Source organism: Triturus cristatus, chromosome 12 (genome assembly GCF_964204655.1).
Source record: "Triturus cristatus chromosome 12, aTriCri1.1, whole genome shotgun sequence".
Taxonomy (NCBI): Eukaryota; Metazoa; Chordata; class Amphibia; order Caudata; family Salamandridae; genus Triturus; species Triturus cristatus.
The window spans coordinates 147643421-147656917 of NC_140595.1; the positions used below are offsets into that span (position 1 = coordinate 147643421).

The window sequence follows — 13497 nt, forward strand, 5'->3', positions numbered from 1 at the left end:
TATCACACTCAAATCTAATGGGATGTCCTATCATTCAACCCTAAACCAAACCTATCAAACATTATGGATGTATATACCCTGTTGTTTACCAGTTATCCATGTTAACAGTCATACGCGACTTTATTATCCTCTTTTTAAAAGGACAAATAGTTACCTTTATATGATTGTCCCAGGCAAGCATTTATTATCTTTCATGCTTCATAAGAAGTCGGTGACCGAGGGCCCTTATTCCTGAGGCAATGGATGGACTATTGAATAACGATTCTATAAGTTGCTACTGCATTTAGCAGTGTTTTCTAATAACTAAAATATAAGGACCCCAAATAACACAGGGGTTTTGCCGAGAGTCATGAACATTGTTTGCAGTTTTCATTTTGCCGATAACCAGCAATATATGGAAGAGGTTTTTTTGCATGCTTCAATTCCTTAGTTGACTTATTGAGAAACACCATTATGTATATTTAACCTATATACAGTATAAGTGCAGGATGATGTTGTGAAACTCTTTTATAATACGTGATTGTTTACACATTGTAGATTGGAAAAAAAGGGTGCCACAATCGAAATTGAAAAAATTATTACACCTGTGCTAATTAATTAAAAAAATATATTGTCTGCCTAACAATTTTAAACAAAAGGAGAGGAATCGAACCACTCATTTGCGGGATATGTCCATTATATCCAATGGGACAGATTATTCCTTAATGTACACTCTTGACTTTTTTAGGTGTCATCATATACAGCTTAGGCTTCTATAAAGGATATCTGAAGATAACAATACGAACACTAATCAGGAGGTAAGACATAAGCAGTATATGATACATTAGGGAGGCATCCGTATATAAGGTAGCACACTAAATAAAAAATATTTATCTTTGGTTATAGAATGAATTTCAACCAAGAAGCATAAAAGATAATATATAAATGCTTGCCTGGGAATATAATATAAAGCTAACTATTTGACCTTTTAAAAGGAGTTAATAAAGCAGTGTAGGACTGTAAACATGGATACCTGGTAAACAACAGGGTATATACATCCATAATGTTTGATAGGTTTGGTTTAGGGTTGAATGATGGGACATCTCATTAGATTTGAGTGTGATATGAGTGTGATTAATCATGCTGAACACTGTATATGTAAAACTGTGATGTATATATCAGAGGTATAATTATGTTGTATGTAAATTATTTATAGATGATTGTTGTCTTTAACTTAAGTCCTGAAGAAGGTGGTTTATCGATTCTCTTCCACTGAAATGTCGCGTCGACAACTTCATGCTGTTTAGCATTTTTAAAATTTTAATTTATCTTGCATATTTGCACATTGTGTATTAAAAGTGAAACGGTCAAAATTACAACAATACCATTTTTAATTATTCTGTGATCCTCTCATGATACCGTATGAATGTACTGATGAAGAAAAGACATAGGAGTCTACGTATATAGTGAATGTCTAGAGTATGATTTTTAATTGTTTGTTTTTAAATGCTATGAATATGTACATTGAATTGGTATAATAAACATTTGAAATTTTTGCAAATATTTGGGTTCAGTGTTGTGAGTTTGAAGTCAAGGGTTTTTAATTGTGAGTATGAAAACATAAAAAGGTTATAAATGTGGTTGTAGGGGATCATTTCTTGTTTTCACATAAGTTTAAATGAAAACCTTACCAAGCATAAATATCTTAAAATTTTAAAATAAATCATTAAAATAATTAATAATGTATTAGAATTGTACAAATATATACATAATTTTTTAAATAAACAATATCCCTCAAATGTCCCAAAAACACACATGTAAAAGAAAACTAAGAAAGTTTCATATGATAACGCAAAAATAATTTCACAGGGAAAAAAATACAAATATAAAATTCTACATATAACAATTTGAATTAATTCTAATTGAATAATATATTTAAAAACGTTTTCCACCCAATCCTTAAAAATACCAAAACTAAAATAAAGAAAACCTGTAATAAAATGTAAAGAATATTTTTAAATGAAAAATAATTCAAAGTCAGAGCTAAATGTAACTTTCTTTTGGCTGCCAGGACCATAAAAGTACACAACACACATATATACATAATAAATAAATACAATTTTTTTTTACAGATTCTTAAAAAAACAGCAATAAAAAAACATAAAAAGCAGGGTGGCCTAACGTGTGGGCAATACAAAAGGAGCTTAACATGCATGCAATCAGACAGAGGCCCATTAAGACTGATGAGATGAAAGACACTTCCTTCTTAGCAACCACATACCCCCTAGGAACTTGACCCTGCACAGGCAAATAGAGGTCGCAAATCTAATCTGAGAATATGCAAAACAGTAGAATGGCTGCATGTGTCCACCTGTTTATATGCTGGTATTAACCAAAAAGAACGGGGAACAGATAAGCCGGGCATTAAAAAAAAAATATGAAACAGATTCTGCCGGATGGTTACAACCTGAACAAGCAGTAGAAGATGTAGCTGACCATTTGGAGGTGAAGGTTCTCAAAGGGAGTACTTCCAGTCTGAATTGGAAGTATAGCTTTCTGTCCATTGGTGCCGTAATAAAATCCCATAAGGGCTCAAAGCCACAAGGCAGCTTAAAATCAAGAAATTCAAGAGATACATTGGAACTGACTGCTTTTTGGGTGTCTATGGCAGTTACACTGTGCCAATACTTCTGTTTTAGACATACTTTAGAAGGAAAATGTGTTCCAGCAGGGGCCTCCCAGAGTACCGTTAAACCAAGGGAGAGGAGCTGCTCTCTAATGATCTGTAACCAGGGTATTTTGTGAAAGCAGTCTACACTAATGACATCCTGTAGAGTTATTAGGGCAATCAAGGCAATGTATATGAATCCTAGAGCCCAGTTACAGCTGATGGGGAAACATCAGACAACATTTTTATATCAAGGGGGACAAGACAGGGGTGTCCCTGTTCACCCATATTGTTTGCCCTATATATAAATCCTCTGATAGAAAAACTATTAGGAATCCAGGCTATTAAACCAATTATCTCAAGAGGCTATGAATCGAAGGTACTGGCTTACACAGACGTTATAGCCATTTTAACCACCGATCCGGCTAGCGCAATCAGGGAGGCCACGGCTATTGCAAAAGTATTTGAGCAGAGATCAGGATATTCGTTGAACGAAGGTAAGACACTGATAATATGTACAGATAACATAAGTCTTAATGATTCACTATGCGTTTAGAGTGCTACCTATTCGGGGGTTCGTATCAGTCCAGGAGTGAACACAATAGTTAAGATTCATTTTAATCCTGTGATTAAGACAATTACAGCAGATCTTAAAAGGATAAATGGATTGCACTTATCTGTTGTAGGGAGAGGAAACGTCCTTAAAATGACAATGTTACGTTACGTTAAAATTATTTGTAACGCGCACTATCACCATCGGTTTCTTGGCGCTCATTGACAGGTAACGTGATCCAGGATGAGAGGGTTAGTCATATGCGGATTGAAAAAGCAGGGTTTTTAAAAGTCTGCGGAAACAGTCGTACTTTGGGCAGAGACGGAGTGAAGGTGGCAGGGAGTTCCAGGTGGAGGGGGCCTGGACAGAAAAGCTCAAGCCACTGTGCTTTTTTCTTTTGAATTTGGGGACCTCAAGGAGATTAAATGATGCTGAGCGAAGAACTCTAGAAGGGATGTGACGGGTCAAGCCCGAAGAGATGAACGCGGGGGCTGCATCCGAGAGGGCCTTGAAGGTAGAACATACCAGTTTGAAAGTGCAACGTTTGGAAATAGGGAGCCAATGCAGACTACGGAGGAGGGGAGTGACGTGCTGATGTTTGGGCTGGCGGAAAATCAGGCGGGCAGCTTGATTCTGCACCAGCTGTAGTCGGTAAAGGTGGCATGCAGGAATTCCCGCGTACAGCATGTTGGAATAGTCGAGCCTGGAGGTGATGAGTGCAATGACAACTTGGGTCAGGGCTTCTTTGGTGAGAAACCTGCTGATCTTGCGGATCCGCCTGAGGTGAAAGAAGCAGGCTGAGGTGACCGCGTTGATTTGCGGTCTCATCGAAAGATCTTCAGAAATGATCACCCCCAGGCTTTTGACTGAGCTCACAGGAGTGGGTGCTGTCCCCAGAGATGTTGGCCAGAAGGTGGAATTCCATGGGTGATTGGGGCCTCCTACCAGGACGAGCTCAGTTTTGGTAGGGTTCAGCTTTAAGTGGCTGTGGTACATCCATTCCGCAATGGTCAGCATGGTGGACTGGAAGTTAAGACGGGAGGAAGGAAGGGAGTCTATGGGAAAAATTAACTGGAGGTCGTCCGCGTAGTTAAAAATTGTGACCGGGGAGTTGCGGAGGGAGGCTAAGAGGGGTTGGAGATACAAATTAAAAAGAAGAGGGGATAGTGCAGAGCCCTGTTGGACGCCGCAGGGAAGGGATGTGTAGGGTGCGGAAAAAGTGAAAAGATGGACGGACTGTGATCGCTGGTGAAGGAAAGGTCTGAGCCAGTCAAGGGCCACTCCCTGGATGCCGGCATTGTGGACACGGTCGATCAAGATGGTGTGATCGACCGTGTCGAATGCCGCCGAGAGATCTAATAGAACAAGGGCCTGGGAGGTGTTATTGTCAGCGCCCTTCCTGAGGGTGTCCATGACTGTTACTATGACCGCCTCGGTGGAGTGGAGGGGTCTGAATCCCGCTTGTTGAGGGTCCAAGAAGGAGGATTTCTCTATGAAAGAGCTCAGGCAGCGGGTGACGTAGGTCTCCAGAATCTTTCCTAGGTAGGGGAGGAGGGAAATGGGTCTGTAGTTGCTGAGTATTGTGGGATCTGCGTTGGGTTTCTTTAGGATAGGTAAGACGGCAGCTTGCTTGAAGGAAAGAGGGACCTACCCAGTAGCAAGAGAGTTGTTAAGTAGTGCTAGGGGGGAGTCTGGACATGCGAGAAAGGCTTCTCTCAGGATCTGCGGGGGGCAACAATCATTGGGGGATCCCGAACTGACTTTGTGAAGGAGTGAGGCGAATTCTTGTAAAGAGATAGGTGGGAACTCCGACAAGGTGCTGGTATTTCTAGGGGGAAGAGGAGGGGGAGTAGGAGATGCCGGGGTCGGGATGTTGTTTTTTATTGTTGTAAATTTCTCTATGAAGTAGGAGTTTAGCGAGTCACAGAGGGTTTGGGTCGGCTGGGGTTGGGGGGTGACCCTATCCGGCAATGAGAGCTCATTTACAATTGAAAAAATATCTTTCGTTTTGTTGTTTGAGTCCAGGATTCTTTGTGAGAAATATGCCGTCTTAGCTGCCAGGATCGATTGTTTATAAGATTTTAAAGCCTCAGTGTAAACAAGTTTAAGCTGTGGGTAATAGTGGCGACGCCAGCGGCGTTCAGCTTGCCGCAGGGCAAGTTTGTCCGCTTTGAGTTGGTCCGTAAACCATCGTTGTGCGTCGTGGGGGCGCTTAGCTTTGATCTTTTTTAAAGGGGCAACTTTGTCACTAGCCTGACGTATCCATTCATCAAGTTTGTCAACCTGGTCCTCTAGTGAGGTCAAAGACGTGGGTGCAGTAGAAGCCAGTGAGTCGTGAAATTCAGGCAGATTGGCTCTTTTCCAGTTGCGAGCCATAAGATTCTTAATACGGGGGGGAGGACGCAGAGTGTGCAGATGTAAGTGAAAGGAGATGAAGTAATGGTCAGACCAGGAGCAAGGGAGAACTGAAGGAGGTGAAATGTCGAGGTTAGATGTCCAGACTTGGTCGAGGATATGACCTTTCTGATGGGTGGGGGTGTGGATGTGTTGGGAGAGATTCATGCCTTTTAGAAGGTCTGTGAATTCCACCGACGATTGGCTTTCATGGACATCAGAAGGCCAATAATTAAAGTCACCAATCACCACGATGTTAGCGTGGTTGATTGCTAGTTGGGCGATAGAGTCGCTGAAGAGTTTGGGAAAGAGAGGCATATAGTCGGGGGGTCTATATACGAGAACACAAATAAAAGACGACTTAGGGGAGGTAAATTTTAGTGCTAAGTAATCAGTTTTAGAGATAGAAGTCACCGTGATCTCGGAGAAGATATGTTCAGAGCGGATGATAGCCGCCACTCCGCCACCAGTCTTCCCCGCGGGCCGGTTGGCGTGCATAATGTAGTATCCCGTAGGGATTGCTGCGAGAATGTCGGGGGCTGAGTCTTCAGTGATCCAGGTTTCTGCTAGGAGAAGAATATCGATGGAGCTCTGATGCAATAGTTGGAAGATCTCAAGCTGATGGCGGATAAGGGAACGGGTATTAAGATAGTAAATCAGTAAAGAGACGGAGATCTGCGGTAGTGAGGGGGAAGGGTCGTAAAGAGAATCAAGTGCCGAGAAGTCAGATGGAACAAATATGCCACATGCCTGAGCCGCTCTGACAGCACGGGCGGGAATGGGTCCTGAGGATTTGAGTCTCAGGAGATCGGAGGAGGAATAAGAGTAAGATTGGGCATTACGACAAGGCCCTGGGCCTGGTCGGCCGCGGACGGGCGCAGACGGGCTTGACTTGTGCGCGACTTCGGCGCGAAGTCGGCGCTCCCGCTGCGCTCGTCCGCTGCGCTTCCTCCATACTGCCATTAAATACTGGGGGGTGAGGGAGCACTAGACCGCTAACCTGCGAAGGTTTCGTGCAGGACGGAAGTGGTGTCACGAGCAGGAAGTGACGCTCCTCAAGCTGACCCTCCGCACAAACGGCACAGAGCCGGGGCAGAACGGGGTCATGAGGGAAAGGAAATGCAAGTAAGTGCAAGAAGTGCAAATTACAATTTTAAAATGCTTTCTAGGCGTGCTATTAAAATCAGCAGCAAAATACCGTTTTTTTTAAAAACAGCATCCACAACAACACACAACACACAACCGCAGCCTAGATCGCCGCGTTTGTCAATGGGACTGGGAGCTGAAAGCGAGGTCTATATACTCTGCAGGCTCGGCAGCACTAGACCGCTAACCTGCGAAGGTTTCTTGCAGGGCGGAAGTGGTGTCACGAGCAGGAAGTGACGCTCCTCAAGCTGACCCTCCGCACAAACGGCACAGAGCCGGGGCGGAACGGGGTCACGAGGGAAAGGAAATGCAAGTAAGTGCAAGAAGTGCAAATTACAATGCTGCAAATAATTCTATACTTGTTTCTCTCTATACCACTTACGATAGACGCAGATATTTTGAAAACGCTAGAAACTGTATTTTCAAAATTCAATTGGCAATATGGAAAAATCAGACGTTCTTTAAAATATCTGTCACTCCCACAGGTACAGGGTGGGCTGGCATTCCCTAATATTATATTATATCACTGGGCGTGCCTTTTATTCCAGATGTCGATTTTATTTTGCAATGTTATAAGGGAAGAGACAGAGGAGGTAAGAAAAGACAGTGTCCCAACAATATTTGAACCTATTATAGGGAGGGAGGCTATGGGGCGGCTATTACACCGAGTGGTGCCAAGCTATTATAAGAAGTTACAATCTAAGATCATGTCCAGTGTTTGTGAAGTGTGGACCAAGGTGCGCAAAGCTATGGCAATTCCAAAAATTAACTATTACACCCCATTGTGGCGATCGCATGCTTTTCCGCACTCCTTTTACGATACCATGGGTAGGCCCTGGGAACAACTTGGCGTGAGGACGATTGGAGATATTTATTAATTCGATCAGCTACGCCCCTTTGGCACCCTGCAAATGGAGAACGGGATCTTGTCTAGACATTATTTTAAATATGTACAGATTTGTGAGTCTATTGCTAGTCTAAGGCTAGCAGTATCTCCAGGGGGAAGAATTTCGCTATTGGAGCTAATTGTAGGGAGAGGCAATAGGATTAAGAATATCTATAGCATGTTGCTACAAAACATTAATTTGGAGGAAACTGAATCGAAGTGGGTGGTGAAACTGAATGACCCCGATGTAGATGTGTATATGGCTCTGCTACTAATGGGTAAAACCCTTCGCTCAACATATCTTAAGGCGCAGCACTACAAGACTTTGTTCAATCTATATTATACCCCTGCCAAACACGTTAGGTGGGGCAAGAGAGCTGATGATAGCTGTCCAAGATGTGGGGACGGGCTCGCAATGCTAGTGCACATATTTTACGATTGTGTTAGGCTGCTCTCCATAAAGAACAAGATGGCTAGTTTCTGGGAGGGGCTGCTATGACGCAAGGTTACGCTATCCCCTACCCTGATGCTGAAGGACTACGATAGCTGTATAGGTTTGAATACCACGGAGCAATATTTTGTATTTATCTGCACAGCTGTCTTTAGAATCCTGATAGCAACAAGATGGAAGGATGTGGACCCCCCCTCCCCACCTATCAAATGAGGCTAACACGCTTTTTGGGGATCTATAACCAAGAGACAGCTCTATATTCATGCAGGGGTAAAGAGTCAAGAAAACTGCGGAGGGCAATTTGGTCACCCATTGTAAGGTGGAGAAAGAACGTAGGTTGCCCTGATAGAAGTAGGAGCGGAGAAATTTGGTACGCAACATAAACTATGATATACTTAGGGATTTTTATACAATCATGATCTGCTATTATTTAATCCCATTTTCTTAAATTTCTCGTTCTTTCTTTTACCCAATGTCTATTTCACACTGTATTTAATATGCTCATAATATGTTTGATTAACTTTCTTCTAAGGTTGAACTAAATATTTTAAAGAAGCAGGCAAGTATTTATTTGTTCTTTATAACTGTAACACACTGCCTTACCGCAAATTAATTTAATGAATCAATGTACTGTAAATGATTTTATGGGTATATAATAAAAATTATATAAAAAAAGAAAAATGACATGCTGTAGGGTGGTGGCACAGTTAGCAAGTTTGGGCATGGTTCAGATTTGCCTCCAATATAGTAGGTGGTGCTGCCTGGCTTTGCCCTCGATTCATTTCATGTCTAGGTCCTGAAATAAGGGGAGAAAGGGGGTGCTGGTGGCAAAAGGGTAATTGCTCTCATAAATGTATTCTCAGAGATGACCTGGTGGTTAATATTGGAAAACTCCCAAAGTTCAGCCCTGTAAAGGGATAAGCCTAAGGTCTTGGCTGCGTAGAGCTGGGGGGCAGGCACAATGGGTTTGGTAAAGGAACCACAATGCTCTCTGAGAATTGCCCCCACCAGTTGTCCGTGTTTAAGTGTAGTCTTGGTGTTTTGGGGCTTCCAAGACATGTCTGATGAAAACGTTATTCCAAGATATGCAGATGAATCCACCCTCCCGAGTGGGACACCATCTAAAGTGAGAAACCTTTTAAAAGATTTATGGGAATTAAAACTCATTAACGCTGTTTTTGACTTATTGATGTCCAAACCCTGAACCCGACATAGTACGTCAAAGTAGGTCAGGAGTCTCCGTAAACTCTCGGGACTTGGAGATCAATAGGGTGTTGTCAGCTAATAGGAGGGTAGTAGTTCTGATATTTGCAAGAGAGTGGGCATCAGCATGGGACTGAAACAAGAAGGACACTAAAACATAATTCAAAAAGTTAGAAAAATAAACATGCTACATAAAAACATTTTCAGTAAAAAATGAACATGATTAATAGATTATTCCTTTCATATAAATTGAAAAGTAATGTCAATTAAAAGACTACAATCCTATTCCCAAAATAAACCCCACATTCCAACATTAAAAATAATTGCAAAATTAGAAATCATACAAAAAAAGTCAGACATTAACATGTTAAACAATTACCAATAATTAATACTTTATAATAATAATAATAATACACACCCACACTGTAAGATGTTCCACAACCCTTAAAAATAATAACATAATTGTCTAAAAGTATATAAACATACTTTTAGAATTTAATGTTAAAGCAAACATAATTTCCTTTTAATATCAATATAAATATGTTTCACTTAAAGGACTTCCCACAAAATCCACCAATAAACTCCAAGACCCGAAATTAAAATTTATCACGTAGTTAAAATATGGATTAATCATGCAAACAAATAAATAATTACAAACAATATACTTAACATGTGAATCAATTAACAGTAAGTAATAGGAAAACAAAATAACAACCTCAACTCAATCCACCAATAACTCCAAGAAACCCCAAAATAATTATACAATACAATATTAATTTTTAAATTATTAACATAATTTTCAGATTAAAATAATAAATAAACAAAAGTATAATGAAATGCATTAAAACATCATAATAAAAATGATATTACTGTCAACAATATTTTAAAGCTTGATATTATGGTAAAAAAAAAAAACATATACTTGCCTCCAATATTCGTCCACAATCGTGTTTGCAGTCACAGTACTTTGACCATGATAGCATGGTCAGAAGATATTTAGGAGTCTAAGTAGATGGAATACCTTCGCCATTCATTTTACTTTACAAAGTTCATACAAAATTAAATTATAAACGTTAGAGATGCATGAGGTGAGGAGGCAGCAAATTATCCCATTTTTACTACACTGGTTTTTCACTTAACACTGGATAAAGTTAATGGTCCTAAGTGTTTTTCATAAGCCTTTTGCGGTAAAAGGCCTCAAAACCCTGAAAGGCCTTGTTACCAAGTCAATTTTTTTTATTTTGAAGGGGCGAGTAAAAGCTGTTCACAGCAGTGGTGCGGGTGATGGTGGAGGCCATTACCTTTATCTGAAGTTTGGTAAAGCCTGTAGAAGGTCACTGACAAAGTCAGCAGCAATAGGAGGATCCCAGACCCGACGGGAGCAGCGCACTGACTGACATCAGCATTGGAGAGAACTGGGAAGGATAAAGAAAATATATTAACTCAAATTTTCATATATGTGCAGATGCATGACAGAGGCACCTACAAAGCTCCTGACAGATTATTGGGTGATTGTTGGATTGTTGCTAGGGCTGGGCAATATTTTTTTTATCCAAGTGTTAATATTGCAAAAATCCAAATTATTGCGCCTTGCTTATTTTCATGGCCACTGGAACTATGTGATTGTGTGGCCGCAGCGTTTTCTGCATAATCATGGATCTGCTACACTTACCACAGATTCCATCATCCGCTGCATAATCAGCAGAGTTTAACAAAAACTGTTTGTTTCTAGATCAAACGGTTCTAAAGTTAGTAAAATTGCAGCGACACGTGTTGCCGCTCAGTGGAAGGTCCTTTGAAAAGGTTGAGTTCTCACCTTTCTGTTGCTTATTGCTATGTTTGGATGTTAAACTGAGGTGCAACCTATGCCCAGACAGTATTAACAATTGGTAAAATTACAAAATAATGAAGTAATGCTATCTGAAAATCTGCTCTATTACGCTGCATGATTTGCATTTTCTTGCCTCATAACTTAATCAACCCTGCTGCCTAATATGTCCCTCTCCTACCTCATAATTTTAGTCGACTTGCTTATTTTGCATAATTTCCATTGCTTCTAATGGGCACATTGTGTTTTGTTGCTTGCAAAAGAAAATATTTTGTTGGAACTGTAAAACTGGATGTGTGCCAGGCTGCATGCTGTGGGTGAGCAATTTTCTCCTCTTGGCACTAGAAACTGAACATGCAATATAATGATGTACTATATTGTCTGCTGTTGTACATTAGTTACAGTGTTTACATGGATAGCAATAATAAATAACAACCCAGTATTTGTAAAGCGCGAACTAATCACCCTTAAGGGTCTCAAGGCGCTGGGGCCGTTGGGATTATTAAGCGAGCTATTACCCGGAGTCACATGGTGCTGGGCTGAGCTTCTGCCAGGGATTGAACCGTGAGCCTCGTACTCCAGAGTCAACAGCCCTGGACGCTGCGCCACACCTCTCCCTCTCACACAAACATTCCACAATCTTTGGGTTTTACACATGGAAAACAGTTTACAATTTCGCTCAAGGCCTTTAGGTAGCGCAAACATGACACTATACAGCTGCTTCAGGGTTGATACTCTAAACCAGTTGTTCTTAACCTGTGGTCTGGTGATCCCGGGAGCTGCAGCACATACTCAGGAGGTCTACCGCTGCTTAAAAAATTTAAGATTAATAAAGTATATGTAAATAAGGTAGAAAAAGGTCAAATTGAACATTTTAAAATGTTAAGAAGTGAGAAGGATTTTCCCACTGGAGGCTAAAAGTTAAGTTGGTGCCTTCAGATTGATTTGCGGGAGCAGTGCAAATGCATCAAACAGGATATAGTATGGAAAATGAGTGGCCTCAGTTAAGTTTCAAAAAGCCCCTACCATCACTTTTCAATTGAAATTTTGATTATGTAGATTAATTTGTGAATTAAATACAATATTTCAAGATTTGTCTATTTATCAATTTGTTTGATGAATGCTTGCTTATGTATTTTTGTGTATTGTTTTGATGTTCAAATCACCCAAATTGCTTAACCCGAGGTCCCCTTCTTCTGAGTAATGACTCAGCGGGGATCCCCCGATACCAATAATGACAAAATGGGGATCCCCTGATACCAGTAATGGTTCAGTGGGGTTCATGTACTCAAGTAATGAGTGGGGAAACTCTAAAGTGAAAAGGTTAAGAACTACTGCTCCAAACATTCAGCATTACAACAGGTAAAGGTGACATTTGAAATTTACAAACAAGGTGTAAAAAACAGAGTGAGCATCAAGTTGTGAGTGTGTGGATGACCTGTGGGCATGGGCCCTGAGTTACTGAGAAGGCCTCCTAGTTTAGCAACAGAATCTGAGAGCAGCAACAGCCCACGTTTGACCTTGAAGGGCTCCAAGTAATAAAAATCTTGGGTAATCAGTTAATGTCAACTGGGTCATCAGCAACGTTTCCCTCTGAAGCACTACACACATTTCTGTATATATGTCAGACCTTTTTCATGAATAAGGATGTAAAATCTACCTCTGTAGGCTGCACTTCTCGTCACCATGCTCTGAGATGAATTGAACTGGACATTACAGGACACCTCTCCTCTGGTCCAGTTGTCCGGAGAGATGGAGATATGACTTATAAAGGTGAAGTCCCCGTTTACATCTCTGGTCAATCTTGTCTGCCCTTCACCTGAGCTCCCGGAAATGTTCCAGGACACCCAGACTGGTCCGGAAACAGCCCTGACCACACAGGCCAGAGGGACACGACTGTGCATCGCATTCTGCTGGAGTGGGGCGGTCACAAGCTCCACCGATGTCCTTTCTGTGTAACTGTCTGAGCAGAAAAGGGAAAGAACAGTTATTAACATGCATTACATTGAACATAAAAATGTGCATACATTGGCTTTCCTGAACCCCTAAAAGAATGCTACCCTCTCTAAAAACAAGCATTACATCTACGACTTTCTCACAGATGCAAAACCAGACATACTATTCATAACCGAATCATGGTTGGGAGAGGATATGGCTCCAGTCCTGCATGAAGCCATACCTCTAGGCTATCAAACAATCACCCAAAATCGTATAGCCAAAAAATGAGGTGGTCTAGCTGTTGTATTCAGGCAAATAATACATATCACTAAAATTTACAACATCTCCATAAAGAATTTTGTGGTTCTTCTAACAAGATGCAATCCTACACCTTCTTCCTCCTGTAACTTCCTGCTCCTTTACAGACCTCCACCTAGCAAGGCGACATTCC

The 13497-nt window shown here is 41.1% G+C and overlaps 1 protein-coding gene across 1 annotated transcript in view; it reads right to left on the reverse strand.

Annotated features, from left to right (window-relative positions):
- LOC146772941 (uncharacterized) overlaps window positions 1–13497 on the reverse strand; it is a 199627-nt gene that overhangs the window by 92696 nt on the left and 93434 nt on the right. The window contains exons 5-6 of the mRNA XM_085637042.1: window positions 12769–13071; window positions 10582–10695 (exon numbers count right to left, since the gene is read on the reverse strand). Of these exons, the coding sequence (XP_085493168.1) occupies window positions 10582–10695; window positions 12769–13071 (417 nt within the window). The remainder of the gene's footprint in view (window positions 1–10581; window positions 10696–12768; window positions 13072–13497) is intronic.